The sequence below is a fragment of the Venustampulla echinocandica genome (genome assembly GCF_003357145.1).
Source record: "Venustampulla echinocandica strain BP 5553 chromosome Unknown scaffold_2, whole genome shotgun sequence".
Classification (NCBI taxonomy): Eukaryota; Fungi; Ascomycota; class Leotiomycetes; order Helotiales; family Pleuroascaceae; genus Venustampulla; species Venustampulla echinocandica.
Window position 1 is genome coordinate 1,190,472 of NW_022474207.1, and position 14,913 is coordinate 1,205,384.

At 48.9% G+C, this 14,913-nt stretch overlaps 6 protein-coding genes across 6 annotated transcripts; 4 read left to right on the forward strand and 2 right to left on the reverse strand.

The window, feature by feature from the left end:
* Nucleotides 1–110: 110 nt before the first annotated feature.
* Nucleotides 111–1,986, forward strand: BP5553_04744 (Uncharacterized protein; the record flags this gene model as incomplete). The annotated part of the gene is made up of 2 exons (XM_032013367.1): nucleotides 111–607; nucleotides 714–1,986. The coding sequence occupies 2 exons, from the start codon at nucleotides 111–113 to the stop codon at nucleotides 1,984–1,986; spliced, it is 1,770 nt and encodes a 589-aa protein (XP_031869967.1).
* Nucleotides 1,987–2,896: 910 nt separating this feature from the next.
* Nucleotides 2,897–3,931, forward strand: BP5553_04745 (Uncharacterized protein; the record flags this gene model as incomplete). The annotated part of the gene is made up of 2 exons (XM_032013368.1): nucleotides 2,897–3,506; nucleotides 3,630–3,931. The coding sequence occupies 2 exons, from the start codon at nucleotides 2,897–2,899 to the stop codon at nucleotides 3,929–3,931; spliced, it is 912 nt and encodes a 303-aa protein (XP_031869968.1).
* Nucleotides 3,932–4,921: 990 nt separating this feature from the next.
* BP5553_04746 (HD-containing protein) lies at nucleotides 4,922–5,653 on the forward strand (the record flags this gene model as incomplete). The annotated part of the gene is made up of 1 exon (XM_032013369.1): nucleotides 4,922–5,653. One exon carries the CDS (start codon nucleotides 4,922–4,924, stop codon nucleotides 5,651–5,653), a length of 732 nt encoding a protein of 243 aa, XP_031869969.1.
* A 323-nt stretch (nucleotides 5,654–5,976) lies between these two features.
* BP5553_04747 (Uncharacterized protein) lies at nucleotides 5,977–8,215 on the reverse strand (the record flags this gene model as incomplete). Its single annotated transcript, XM_032013370.1, has 4 exons — nucleotides 5,977–6,827; nucleotides 6,876–7,971; nucleotides 8,020–8,147; nucleotides 8,200–8,215. The coding sequence occupies 4 exons, from the start codon at nucleotides 8,213–8,215 to the stop codon at nucleotides 5,977–5,979; spliced, it is 2,091 nt and encodes a 696-aa protein (XP_031869970.1).
* A 1,088-nt stretch (nucleotides 8,216–9,303) lies between these two features.
* Nucleotides 9,304–9,930, reverse strand: BP5553_04748 (Uncharacterized protein; the record flags this gene model as incomplete). Its single annotated transcript, XM_032013371.1, has 2 exons — nucleotides 9,304–9,717; nucleotides 9,766–9,930. The coding sequence occupies 2 exons, from the start codon at nucleotides 9,928–9,930 to the stop codon at nucleotides 9,304–9,306; spliced, it is 579 nt and encodes a 192-aa protein (XP_031869971.1).
* Nucleotides 9,931–10,211: 281 nt separating this feature from the next.
* BP5553_04749 (p-loop containing nucleoside triphosphate hydrolase) lies at nucleotides 10,212–12,641 on the forward strand (the record flags this gene model as incomplete). Its single annotated transcript, XM_032013372.1, has 3 exons — nucleotides 10,212–10,543; nucleotides 10,601–12,464; nucleotides 12,525–12,641. The coding sequence occupies 3 exons, from the start codon at nucleotides 10,212–10,214 to the stop codon at nucleotides 12,639–12,641; spliced, it is 2,313 nt and encodes a 770-aa protein (XP_031869972.1).
* Between the last annotated feature and the right edge of the window lie 2,272 nt (nucleotides 12,642–14,913).

The following is a 14,913-nucleotide window of genomic DNA, read 5'->3' on the forward strand; positions in this document are numbered from 1 at the left end:
ATCTAGGGCTTCATCGTATCTACATCTGCATCCCCGTTGAGTTGAAGACGAGGCGACGCCCAGCTATCCTCCATCCTGAGTGCAGTCACTCGTGCTTGAAATCCCCAATCATGACTTCTCTCTTCTTGACCGCCTTCCTCTCCCTCTCCGCGACAGCGAGCGCAGCAACCTCAGGGAACCAAAATCAAGTAACCTGGGCTTCTGTAGTCTTCACCTACCATGGCGAGAAAATCCCTTTCTTTCACCAGTCCCCGTATAACCTGACTCCGCTGGGCGCAAACCAACTGCTCCAAGCAGGACAGGCAGTTCGGTCGCGATACATCAGTCCACCGACCAATGGCTCCCAGGCCGACGCAAAGCCCATCAACGGCATCAGTATGAATGGGATCGAAAATTCTCAGATGGACATTTTGAGCACTAGTGACGAATATGTCAGTGCTAGTGCGCTGGCATTTATGCAGGGCTTGTATCCACCGAGGAGCACGGCTACTGCCGTCGTGGATGAAGAGAGTATGATGGGAAGTGGGAGCTTGTTACAGTTTCCATTGAGTGGGTATCAATACCCTAATGTTCGGACATTGAGCGATCTAGATTTTAATTATATATGGTGAGTTTCTTATCCTTCTTTTAAATTGTGTAGAGGGGCTTCGGGCCGTCTATCAAATCCCAGAAGTTTGTGGAGTATTCGGCAGTAAGGTTAACGGAATCCTTAGGCTTGCTGGCGATGTCGGATGCACGAACTATTCCATCAACCAAGTAAATACGCTTGCCTCCTCAGCATTTACCTCACAGATGGCGGCAAACGAGATCGTGTATCAAAACCTCGCCGATTCTCTCTTCCGGGACTTAGACTCGAGCGTCATCAACTATGCAAATGCAGAAAACCTTTACGAATATGCATTATTCGAATACAACCACAATACAACCGTGCAGGGTTCGCTCTCTCCTGCCACCCTGGATCAACTTCACAGCCTAGCTTCTGCGCAACAGCAGGCTTTCAACTCGCAAAATGGAGGAAACGGAATAGGTGCCATCGCCGGACGGACAATCGCAAGTAAGGCTTTCCAGCAACTCTCGCATAATATCGCATCAGGCGGCATCTCAGATAAACTCACCCTCATGTTTGGATCCTTCCAACCTTTCCTTTCATTTTTCGAGCTCTCAGGGCTCAGCGCTGGCCCTTCAGCCTCGACTTTCCAAACGCTCCCTGACCACGGTTCGATGATGGCCTTCGAGCTATTCTCCTATTCCCCAAGCAGTGCAGACGGGAACGCCACTATTCCATTCCCAAACACCGCCGACTTATGGGTACGCTTCCTCTTCCGCAATGGCTCAAGTGAAGATGCGCCCATGGTCTCGTATGCCTTGTTTGGCAATGGGAACCAGGCGACTGATATGAGTTGGAGTGACTTCTCGAAGGGAATAGAAGGACTCGGCCTCAATGGCGTGGAGGATTGGTGCAGTGCATGCCAATCATCGAATCTCTTCTGCAAAGGGATCGAGGATAACTTGACTAACTACACACTTGTGGGCACCAAAGGTCGGAGAAACAAAAACAAGATATCACCTGCAATTGCCGGTGTCATTGGTGCTACCACCACCTTGGGCTTGTTTATTTTGCTGTCATCAGTGCTATGCTTGCTTGGATTCCGTATCGACCATCGGGAGGAGAAAAAGGGTTCCAACCATGGAGATCTTGGCGGATTGCGTAGAAGCGGAGGGTTTAAAGGCGCGGAGAAGTTGGCCAGTGATACCGACTTGACAGTGAAAGGCACCACCGCGGGAGCAAGCGTCGTACGACATGAGCGAGTTGGGAGCTGGGAATTGAATGAAAGCCCGACAAGCCCTGGCCGCCATTCCAGCTTGGATAAGGAGATCGAAAGCGGTAGGAGGATGACCAAAGCTGACTATAGCCGGAGGAGCGAGGATGGAATTGGTAGTGTCAATCCTTTTGGAGACCCAGTTAAGCCGGTAGATCAGGTGTGATTTTTACCCTTTCGCCTGAGTTAGATGGGGAGTTTTGGGTGTTATGGTCGGGGTTCTTTGGTTGGATGGATGTGGTAGATGGGTTTGCTGACTTTTTTGGGTTGGTGATACGATGATACCCTTCTTTGTCTCTCACTACTTACCTTGATATATATATTAATTTCAACTTGGGATTTCCCCAATAATTTTAAACAGCTGTTCCTCTCTCTTTGCCATCTTGACATGGCGTACATCTCAACGGCACTCTCGATACCCTCACTCTTTGTCAGGCTACAGTGCCCAGCCATATCTAAACATCCTCTGGGCTCAGGGCATTCTCAAGTTCGTTCTTTCCACTCTCTGGTAATGAAGATAACTTTGCCCTCCAGTTTAGGTACCGTGGTCATAGATCACCGTATGCTTTAAAGAATATCGCCGAATTAGGAAATGGATTCGAGAGTTGGTCTGCTATAATAGAGGGTAGGCTTTGAGGAATTGCTCTTCATTTCGGACTGTCTTCTTTAGCTTCCTATACAGTAGGTCCCCTGCACCTTCTGAACTAAGCGACCCAAACGGCGGTCCCACCCCCGTCAGGTACATGCTTGTTCCTGGCAAGGACAACGACATGCCGAGGTATCAGCTGCATTTTATTTCGATTTCTCATCATAATATCATCTCTGTCATTTCCTCTAATAAGCTTTCCGCGCCACGGATTTGTTGGGATTTTTATTGTTTTAGAACTGGAGTTCACTAATCAAACTCTCAACGCCCGAGTCGTGGTAGCTCCACGCGTTCATTTCACTGCCTGGCATCAATTTCTTCATCGCGATTCCTTCAATGTACAGTAATTTCTCTTCGTCCGCTTCTTGGCTCCGCCAAATTTCTTATTAAAGGATTTCTACTTCCTTTTGTACAGTAATTCATCTTTACAATGGCGTCCAAAATCGATTCCTCAGACTCTTCTTCGGAAGAGGTTATTACCTCGAAACCATTATCGGCGTTCACCAAGCTATCCAAAGTAGTTCGCCTCTACGAGCCCCCAACTCCCAGCACCGCCACATCGATTCCAGCAGATTCCCCAACCACAATCCTCCTCTGCTCATGGATGAACGCGTTCCCGAAACACATCGAATACTACACGAAAACCTACACGCGCCTCTACCCCAACGCGCGCATCATCCAAGTTACGATCAACACGCAGCAATTCCTCTTCCAATCGGAAACGACGCGGCGGAGAGAAGTCCAAGAAGCCGTCACGGCGCTGCTGGCGCGACCGCAGGCTGAAGAAAGGCTGCTGGTGCATGCCCTTAGTAATGGCGGAGCTAGAAGAGTGTATAATATTTCGGGCGCGTACCGCGAAGCTACGGGGAAGCCTCTCCCGCTGAAAGCGTTTATTGTTGATTCTGCGCCGGGAATTCCCAAGTTTCGGAGGGATATACATGCGCTTAGCCTTCCAGCGAAGAAATTGAGGTGGTATGTTAGGGTTCCGTATCTGGCTGTTGTTGTGCTGGTCACCACCGCGGTCTATATTACTGTAAACTGTAAGTTTTTTTTCTTCTGGTTTTATAACCGTTTTCGGGTTGATTCTTGGGTGCTGGCCCTACAATATATCAAGACTTGGCAACGTTATAGACCAAGAAAATGCTAATCCTCTAATTTCCCAGGGATGCCTAAATGGGTATGGGCAGAATTAGTCTGGCGTCCTATGGAGGCTTTGACCAACGTCAATGTTCTAGAAAAAGACTGCGTGCAAGGATTTGTTTACAGCAAGGAAGATCTCGCCATCGACTACCGGGATGTCGAGGCTTATGCGGCAACGGCGGAAAAGAAAGGATATAGAGTTGTGAAGAAAAGGGTTGAGGGTGCTGAGCATGTGCAGATGTTTAGAGGCAAGGGAGGAGAAGAGGACTATTGGGGGTTTATAAAAGGCATTTGGGGCATGGCGGTTGATGTTAAAAAGGCCTAGAATACACAAGTGTGAATTACAGCGGCCCACATATTCCATGCCGAAGATTTGAAGGATCAAAACAGAGAATTGGTGTATAACAAGACGAACGACATCGGCTGGTTTGACGACATGCGGCGGCGCCAGACTCGGACTGATTCTTCCCGCGCTTCTCCCGGCTCCTTTTCCTCCCATTCAATCCTCTTTTCATTTTTCTTCTTGTGCTGTTTGACCTCCTCGCATTAGCCCCTATCTACGTTTCCTAGTGACAAGCGTAACATCTTTCTTATCAGATTTCTCCATCCAGACAATTACCACTATTCATGTTGTTGGACATGATAAGTGCATCACGCATTAGCTTGAGCAACCAAGGCGGGAAGGGACCACTCTAGGCAGTGTAACAGCGCCTCTGAGCAATCTATTCCTAAGTATGCATGCTAGCGAGTGCATGGTGGGCAATGTCGCATACTCCTTCTGGGGAAGAAAACCCGTCGTTTTCTGTGAAGTATACCCTTGGCGCTTCATTACCGAGTTCAGGATGATGGGAAAGATTCAAAAATAAACGCAAAACCCTTGGTGGTCAAGTCAATATTTTTATCAATCGTGCTGTTGCTACCTAGAAAACCGGTTTTCTGTGAAGGGCTAAGTGGCCGGTTGGAGATTTTCCTAGTGTGGTTGGGGAGGAAGCTCTATAAATTCACCCGTGTCAAAGACATAAGCTTTAGATGACGGGAGCTAATCCGCAACTTTAATTGTGCCACCCCATGCAGAATCAGGGCCTTGTTTGCTCTTATATTGAGATTGAAACACGCTGATGACTCATTCATCGTACCTTACGCGTTGCTATGACAACTTGTTTCACCATCCGCGGATTCACTCACCGGTCTGTAATCTGTGAATGTAATGCTGTTGCCTTGAAGGACGGGAGCCTTCCCCAGCTTAAATACGAGTCTATCCACACAGGTGCCCGCTCAAGCCTTAAACCTTCCTTCAATCCCATCCCAAGACAAAATGACGGAATCTCAGCTTTTGATCGCCAGGGTGAGTGGATATGTTCAACGGCATATGTCCCAATTCGATGCCTCCCATGATTATGAGCACATAAAACGGGTAGTGGGCTTAGCACACACCATATACTCGCAGCTTAACCTGCCTGGAGAAAGCATACCGACAGATTCTGAAGCCCAGCCCACCCTCGATCTCCCAACCATAACGCTATCGGCACTTCTTCATGACGTAGGAGATAGAAAATATATCAAAGATGGCGAGGACGGAACGACTCTAGTTCGCGATAAGCTCCTTGAACTTGGCGCTGATGAGGCACTGGCGACAAAGGTACAGGCGATATGCCTTGGAGTCTCCTATAGCGCGGAGGTCAAAGACTTAGCCCGCGTAAAGACACTCATCGCCCAGCATCCGGAACTCGCAGTGGTTCAAGATGCAGACCGGTTGGATGCCATTGGAGCAGTTGGAATTGGTCGAGCATTCACCTATGGCGGCGCCAAGACGAATCGGGATATGGAGGGCACGATGGAAATATTTGAACTGCACCTATTGAAAGTGGAAGCGCTGATGAAGACTGAGCCTGGAAGAAAGATGGCCCGAGAGAGGACGGAAAGGTTGAGGACTTTTCAAACCTGGTGGGGTGAAGAAATGGAGATTGGAAGGATATCATTGCCGAATCCGGAGCCGCAACTGTTTAACAAGGAACAAAAGCTCGACGGGCTCAAACTGGAGTCATGATGAACCACGGGTCGGTATCAGGGGAAGCGCTTAGCCTGATTTACAGTAATTCGCAAGGTAGAAAGTGTGGTCTTGGTCATAATTCATTGCGTAGCAACTATCTCCATTAAAGATAATGCGCCTCTAGTTCATCCTGAGCACATTGCATGCCCATCAACAGCTCCAAACTAGATAATATTCAGTGTGTTGGTGCCATTACCCTCTCCATGATTAACGAGTAGTCGTTAGAGCACCTGCGTAACTCCATCCCATATGTGAAGTAAAATGAGAATCTGGCCTACGTACAAAGTGTATGCTTGACCGGCTTAAGGCTAAAGTCCAGATCATCTCCGTCTTGAACTAGAGGGCATCGGCTCAAAGGCATCATCGTCATCCGATATTTCGTCGTCACTCAATTCCTTGCGAGGTACAGTTTTAGCCTGCGATTGGGAAAAGTTGAGTTGTGTCTGCTGTCCCCGGGTTGCTGCTGCTCTCCTTGGCTGTGATTTAGGAGGAGGAGCGTCCATCATGACAAGGTCATCGTCCTCATCATCACTTGGTTGCGCGGCCTTCGCGCGGCCTCTTGCTGGCGCTTTTGCAGTAGCTTTTGCTGGCGCTTTGGCCTTCGGGGGAGCTCTAGGCTTTGCTGGTGCTTTCTTTGCTGGTGCTTTTCTTGTCGTAGGTGCAGAGAATATTGAGGTTTCATCGTCGCTACCTCCCAATGCGGCTCGGCCACGCTTGGTGGCTGGTGCTGCAGATTCGTCTTCGGCGTCGGTAAATTCCCAAGCACCAGGCTGATCTTCCCATTCGCCATCCATATCTGAATCCCAGATCTGAGGACGAGGCTTTAGCTTCCCTCTCCTCTTCTGCCGCTTCAAAACTCCGGCTTCAAATAATGCTTCTTGCCTAGCACGGAAATTATCCATCGCGCTCTCAAGATCGTCGTCATCTTTATGCATAGTTAATAATTCCTTCACTTGAGAAGACAGACTTTCATTCACGAACATTTCCATGGCGTGCTTGTCATCTTTGTCGACGAACTGAGTAACAGCATCGCCAAAGGGGGCTTGTGGCAAAATTTTGAGTGACTGAGCTGTCAAGAACTCTCGTACGAGTCTCTCAACTTTGACGTTATCAATAGCCATGGAGGCAAGGATGGACTCCTCAGGCATATCCTTCTTTGCGTTGTCCTTTTCTGATACGAGTCAGTAATAGTGTTTTTGCACACAATCGAGTAACTTACTAGAAATCCCAGTCTTTTTCCGATGAAACTGTATCACATCATTGACATTTGCAACCTTGCCGACGAACCGGTTTGAAAATCGTTGTGGATTTTCAAAATCGAATTGGCCGCCGTCTGGAGCTGTGTACTCAACTTTCAACCTAATAAGCGGCAACGGGACTTTTATCGGTTGATCATCCTCGTCTTGGATTGTCAGCCACTCTGCCTTTGCCTCCTCTATCAGCTCGTTGACCACTTCAACCAGTTTAGAGGTAAGCTTATGCCTATTGTCTTTAACTTTGGCAAGGCCCCTAAAGCGCTCATCAATCGCTAGGACCAACTCCCGCGTAACAAAAGGTCTCACGGTTTTGATCCTATGTTTTTCAACCTTGAAATCCCTCCCAGTGACGCTTACAATAGCAACGTGCTTGGGAACAGATTCTCCAGGGACAAGAGATGTTGCCACAGAAGAACCGGGCTGCATAACGTGGAACATGGTCTCCGGATTTTGGCGGGGGTCAATAAGGCACTCGTGCTCGTGTCCCCAGATAATGAGATCAAGGAATTCGGGCAGAAAATTCTCAGGAAGATATCCAGTCTCGCTATGAGCATGGTGATTTTGATGGACTGCCATCAGATTGAACCAATCCTTATGCTGCACTCCCGGCTTGAAGAATTTGACATGCCCATCCCTGAAAGTTCGAAAAAGTCTTTCGTCTCTGACATTACTCATCCCATAAAGCGCCAATTTTGTCTGGCCCTTTTGTAGAAGCACCGGCTTAATATCGAGCTTATCATTTTGAGGGGTTCGGCCAAAGTAATTTAGCAGCCCAGAGACTTGGAGAAGATCCAAGGAGCAAAGGCTGTCTTCACCTGTCGGATCGTCATGATTGCCGTGGATAGAGAAAACCGGTATGGCAACGTTGATATCGGGATCTTCGTAATTGACATGGTCAAATGATTTGTCGAAAATGTCACTAGCATCACTCAGCCATTCCAGTTCGCAAGGCTTGTCTCCCAGACAGTTCATTCGTAACGAGCGCATGACCTGGTACATAGCTTGGCGGGAAGGCTTGTTATCGTGGAAAAGATCTCCGGCGAGTAATACCATATCGACCTAGATGCAGTCAGAAATCTATTATTTCTATTCGAGGTCTCTGCCTACATCCTGTGATTTTGCCAGCTGCATGACCTCGTCGAAGCTCTGCCAGCTATCATGTTTACGGATAGGATCCCGCTCGGCATATCCCACATGGCTGTCAGTAGCAATGAGGATACGTATCGTATCCGCCGCTGGGCCTGGTTAACCTATGAAGAACTTCTAACTGAGGTCTGGCGGGCAAACCTGTAAGAGTTGGCATCTTAATACATAAGATGGGGCTGAACCTGACCTTCTCTGGAGGCCACACTAAATTATCAGCTCATTAGGAAAAATTTGCAGCATGTGGCAGTTTGCCAAAGCGTGTATTATGTGATTATGTGTCTTTAATCGCGGGTATCAGACATTTGGGAAGGGCTTTGAGCAGGCTGGATATTGGGAGACGCGATATGGAGCAGTCGATCTAGCGTGATTTAATCCCTGCAAATTGTTTTTCGGGCTTGCACTTCGAACGACAACACGACATCAACACTCCGCTTCAACGATCACACAACTATGTTGCCCTCCCGAGTGCTCCTTGCGCGATCGATTTGGAAAGGTCCGTATAAAATCCCTCCTCCCGTCTACAGTATGGAGGATATTAACAATTCCTAGGGCCAAACATTGTGCCGTAAGCGTTTCATTGCCCTCCTACGAGAACCCTCCTGACTATTTGTACAGCTTGCCAATTATTCGAACACCTCCGGGCCAGAAAACCCCACCTGTCAAGACTCAAGCCCGTTCTGCGACGATTCTACCCAATTTCGTTGGGTTGGTATTTCAGGTGCATAATGGGAAGATTTACCATGACGTGGAAATCACTGAAGATATGGTGGGACATAAGCTAGGGGAATTTTCACCGTATGATATCTGGGTTGAGATGCGATAGAAGGAGTTCGGCTGACAGCAACCCAGGACGAGAAAACTCTTTTCATACAAGCAAACCAAGAACAAATAGATGGATCTTGGGCAAAGGGCATGGCGTTAGGGAGCGAGCACATCGATACTTGGACTTGATATAACAAACTGTACAAAAAGGGCCCGCGGACTTCGATTTGCTGAATTGGAGATCGTAGAGTTCACAATTTGAGGGGAAATATTGCCTCTAATCCAATATACTTGAGTACCAAGGATCACGCGGTTCATCCAAATAATGGGTTATATTGTCTCTTGTCAAGCGTTCCATGTAGACTACCCAGCAGACGATTCCACGTTCTTTCATACCATAGCAACCGGAACGCCCCGTGTAAATTCAACGCCATTCGCCCTGTGTAGGCCTCAGCCGTACCCAATAATTTCCGAATGCCATATTCATCGATAAAATTCTCCTCGCTTCACGTTGACCCCATACTCTCCAACGGCCATACCAAGATCCTCCATCGTAAGCACAGTTCTGTTTTGACTACCACCTTGTCCACCGCCTCCATAACCGGGCCGCTGAATCCCTAGAGGACCACCTCGTCCTTGTTGTTCCTTACTACCAGGCGCAGTTGCAGGTTGGCCGGGGACTGGAAACCCTGCTGCCGCTCCTAAGTTGCCCATAGGATTGTTCGCATTGGACGAGTTCGATGAGCGGATCCGCGAATATTGATAAGCGTCAGCAGCGATGTCTGCAATGAATTTTTGAGTCGCAAGTGCGAGGAGGCGCGCGAGACGTTCGTCCGTCTGAGGAGGTGGCGGGAGTCCGGCTTTTGTCAGATAATAATTGGTTACAGCATCCGGAATCTATACATATTGTTAGATGAGAAGGAATTGGCATCTGAAGCAACGTACAATAGGCGCATAGTCATCCATTTTGGAAAGAAACTCCTTGAGGGACGCATCTTTGCGCGTTGGCAGCTTGGGTTCTGGCGCAGGCGCAACAGGATCAACTTCGTCGCCCTCATTTTTGACCGCCACAAGGTCCGTATTGGGATCTGGAGTGTCTGCATTCGCCATAATTGCGGTTCAAGGTGGAATGAAATGATATAGACTACAGGTACCTAAGGTAGATGGATACGGTGTACTTCGATTCTAGTAGAGTGATATCGCGATGTAGAGTATGGTGTCACGTGTCGATTAGATTTGAAACCGGCCGCCAAGCGAGCGCCTGCCTAGCGTAGCCTTATCTATTTGATGCAGTTTGGATCTTCGTCAAAAAAAAGTTAAAGTTGCTCGGGATAAACAAACTCCATATCTCAAAGTAAAGACCAACGACACTTCCCACGTCAGCAACCAGCATGGCTGACCGTCGTCCAGAAGCAGAGGGGATGCCCCAGGCAAAGCGATCAAAGACTGGGGATCTGGATCCAGCTGCGAACCCCTACCTTGCCCACATGTACGACAACGGAGATGTTGACTCCCGCAACAACAGCTATGGAGCGCGAAATGGCAACAATAATGGCGCGAGGAGTCAAACTTCACTGGCGGATTTCAAGAGACATGCCACCACTGCAGGTCAGGCTCACGCCGCGGAAGATGGACCTCTGAATCCCCTCAACAACTCGCCTCTCTCGAAGCAATATTTTAACATCCTGAAGACAAGACGAGATCTGCCAGTCCACAAGCAAAGGTGAGTAGTTATAGATCACTTTAATTTACACACACGCTAATCGAAATCGTGCGGTAGGCAAGAATTTCTTGATATGTTCCATAAGACCCAGATTCTCGTCTTTGTTGGTGAGACCGGTTCTGGTAAGACGACTCAAATTCCGCAATTTGTGTTGTTCGATGACCTTCCCCATTTCCACGGAAAGCTCGTGGCATGTACACAACCACGTCGAGTGGCTGCCATGTCAGTGGCCCAGCGTGTCGCGAACGAGATGGACGTGAAGCTTGGCGAAGAGGTTGGATACAACATTCGATTCGAGGACGTCACTGGCCCAAAGACCATTCTCAAGTACATGACAGACGGTATGCTTCTACGCGAGGCTATGCACGATCATAACTTGACGAGGTATAGCTGCATCATTCTTGATGAGGCCCACGAACGTACACTTGCCACTGATATATTGATGGGATTGCTGAAAGAAGTTGCGTTAAGGCGGCCAGATCTGAAGATCGTGATTATGTCGGCCACACTTGATGCGCAAAAGTTCCAACGGTATTTCAATGACGCTCCTCTCTTGGCAGTTCCTGGAAGAACTCATCCTGTGGAGATTTTCTACACGCCTGAGCCCGAACGAGACTATGTCGAGGCAGCTTTGCGGACTGTCCTACAAATCCATGCTACCGAGCCGGAAGGGGATATCTTGCTTTTCCTGACAGGAGAGGAAGAAATCGAGGATGCGTGCAGGAAGATATCTTTAGAAGCAGATGAGATGATTCGGGAGGCTGATGCTGGGCCATTAAAGGTCTACCCCCTATACGGAACGCTACCTCCGCAACAGCAACAGCGCATCTTCGAGCCAGCACCACCACCGGCCAGACCAGGCGGCCGTCCAGGTCGAAAAGTGATTGTGGGAACGAACATTGCGGAGACCAGTTTGACCATCGATGGAATCGTTTACGTTGTGGATCCTGGTTTCAGCAAGCAAAAGGTCTACAATCCTCGGATTCGTGTAGAATCATTGCTCGTATCCCCTATATCGAAGGCGTCCGCCCAACAACGAGCTGGTCGTGCTGGTCGCACGCGACCTGGCAAATGCTTCCGCTTGTACACTGAAGCCGCTTTTAAGAAAGAACTCATCGAGCAGACGTACCCCGAAATTCTCCGCTCGAATCTTGCAAATACGGTTTTGGAGCTCAAGAAGCTGGGGGTTAATGATTTGGTGCATTTCGATCTGATGGACCCCCCTGCACCAGAAACGCTGATGCGAGCCCTTGAGGAACTCAACTACCTAGCTTGTCTTGATGATGAAGGAGATCTCACTGCCCTAGGACAGCTTGCCTCGGAATTTCCTCTCGATCCGGCACTTGCTGTTATGCTCATCTCGTCTCCTGAGTTCTATTGCTCAAATGAGATTCTCTCACTTACTGCACTCCTTTCAGTTCCTCAAATTTTCGTTCGTCCCGCAAGCGCACGAAAGCGGGCAGATGAGATGAAGGCTCTCTTTACACACCCCGATGGCGATCACCTGACAATGTTAAATGTATATCATGCATTCAAGGGTCCCGAGGCCCAGGGCGACCCCAAGCGATGGTGCCATGAGCACTTCCTGAGCCTTCGAGCTCTCCAATCCGCCGATAACGTTCGCCAGCAATTGAAGCGGATCATGGAGAAAAATGAGTTGAACCTAGTCAGCACGGACTTCAACGACAAAAATTATTATACTAATATTCGACGTGCCCTAGTGGCCGGGTTTTTCATGCAAGTTGCCAAGAAGGATGCTACAGGAAAGACGTACAAAACAGTGAAGGATGATCAGAGCGTGTTGCTTCATCCAAGTACCGTGCTCGGTGTCGATAGTGAATGGGTTGTATATAATGAATTTGTCCTGACGACTAAGAACTATGTCAGGACGGTCATCGCTGTCCGGCCGGAATGGCTGCTGGTATGTCTTTTTCCTTCGACCTATACCCTTGAAATAGCAACATACTAAATTCTTCAATAGGATATTGCACCGAATTACTACGATCTTTCGACCTTCAAGGCTGGGGAAGTCAAGACTGCCCTTCAAAGAACGCTAGACAGAGTCAAGAGAAAACAGGCGACAAAACGTGATAGATAGTGGCTTTCGATGCTTATGCTAGCTTATCCCCTGCCAAAATGTGGTCTAGAAAGACGTGGTTGATGCATGAATTGGGTGTCAACAGGCGTATGGTGGTCTCAACCAATACCCAATTAGATTTCTCGCTAGGAAAGAAAGCGTGTCTCTCTAATGTCCCCGCTTTGATGATAATCGGATGTGCGTGCCGGTGATGTAGTTGCCACATATAGAATGGAGGAGAAGTTTGTGTAACTGAGGCGGCATCTCGCGTCGTCAAGATTCCAAATGACAGTAGGCGATGTTGTGCCCCGCCAAGCTGACAACAGGTTTGTTATATGGAGCTATATACGCCACGCGCCTATAATATAGCTCATAGTCCTCCTGCAATCCGTGCTGTTTGAGGTAACGCTGCATAAATCCATCTCAATATCCTCAAAATCAAGTTCGAGGGGTAATATTCAATCCCGGGTGCGGGGCATGTGATAATGAGAATTTTAGCAATTGGATCCTACGTCCTGTTTCTCGAAACACTCCAACGCGGACACCCGACAGCGTGTGGCTTCCATAACCCCTATCGGGATGCCTACACCTCTAGTCAGGGGGCCAGATTGGACAGTGGGCGTCAGAACGACTGCACGTCGGTGGCGTGGCGATGGTGGCTTTGGAAGCAATCCGATAGATCAGGAAAAATCGCCCGTTCAAACGACACAGCTCCTGCGTGGTGGAACGGCATTTGGGCGGTCAACAGCCCTGTAGAGAGCGCTTCATGCGCTTGATGTTAGTCGTAACACAGCAGCTGAATCGTGGCTACACAACAGGAGAACGGGCCTTGGACCAAGCACTCGGGGAGAGCATCCAGGCGAGGCCCATTTTGTGGCCTATCGTGTTGCGTAGCGCCGCTTTATAAGTCGCGAGTTGTAAATGTGATAGAAACTTCAGAGCGGGGTATCCGCTCTTGAAATTTCGCACGGTGAAGTGCCGCTAGCATGGATGCTTCAATGGTTCCTGGTCCTAGACGTTAGGTAACATAAGGTTGGATTGCGAGTGGAAAGTTTCTGGCCCGCTCAGAGTACACGAAGGCTTATAGATCATTGACAGATCACTTGATCTTAAGGCGTCATTCTATAGCCAGGGGCGCTGGTCTTCCGTTGCGGCTCTAAACTCTGAGTTGTAGCCCAAAGAGGAAAAAATAAGGTCTCACCCGACGGCCCGTTGCCCGTTGCAACGGCCGCTAAGATGTGTGGAAGCTTGATCGACACGGGAGGCTGACTTCGATGCCATGTTCAGCCCACGATGGCCTCTGCAGCCATCAGCGCGAAGGGAATGGAAGCGGGGAAAATAAGAATTCATTTGAACAGCCTCCCCATATGGTCAATCTATTCCTGCCTCTCAGGCCGAGGCGTCTGGAAAAGGATTTCCTACCGGCTGTCGGCCGGAATATAATACGACGTGGGGCAGCAGAATCTTCTAGGCGGTGTCAATTCTGACGATGCGTTCGAGAGCGCGTGGGATGACACGGAAGAAGGGGTACGAGTACAGCAATCCTAGAGCCGGCGCCCCTTGCTGCACCATCGAGACTTGCTCTTGTATCACAGCAGCTATCGTCGATTTCCTTCGACTCCGGCCATGCCCTTTCTGGAGTCCTTGATATTGAAACAAGCGGACCGGATGTGCTTGATCTCCGTAGTTGAAGCTATTAGATGCGCTCCACCTCCATACATTATTATTTGCCACTTGCTGCTGTTGTTCCACCATGATATCTTGCCAACAAGGTGCCGATGGTCTGCAGGTCGGAAATATCCTTTACGCCTCGGTTTTGACGCAGCTAGTTTCGGCAGTAATGGTCGATAACTCGGCTCATCACTTGTCTTCACCAACTAGCCACTATTCCTATTCAACTTGTTCAAGTTTCGAATGGGAGGCTGGCCGACATCAGCTGAACGGTATCCATTGAGCCCTGCTATAATGGCCCTGGATTTCGCCCTCAGTCTGAAAATATTTCCCAGATCTCCAAGTTTGGATAAGGAATGACTGAGCGCTGCAGGCCATGAAACAGTGCGCGGACGTACACGTTTTCCCATCTGAGTTCTGGTTTTTTGCAAGACCAGCTCCTTGCGCCTTATGCCGCTATATGTGGGGTGTCGTGATGCAGCATTGCAGATGCAGATGCGCTGCATCGCAGGAACTCCTCTTACATGATATTGCAGTATCAGTATTATTTGTGACCCGCGGCAGGCCAGTCAATCCACCATCCACCCTTGGGAGCCGGGCATCCCATCCCACTATGCACCTG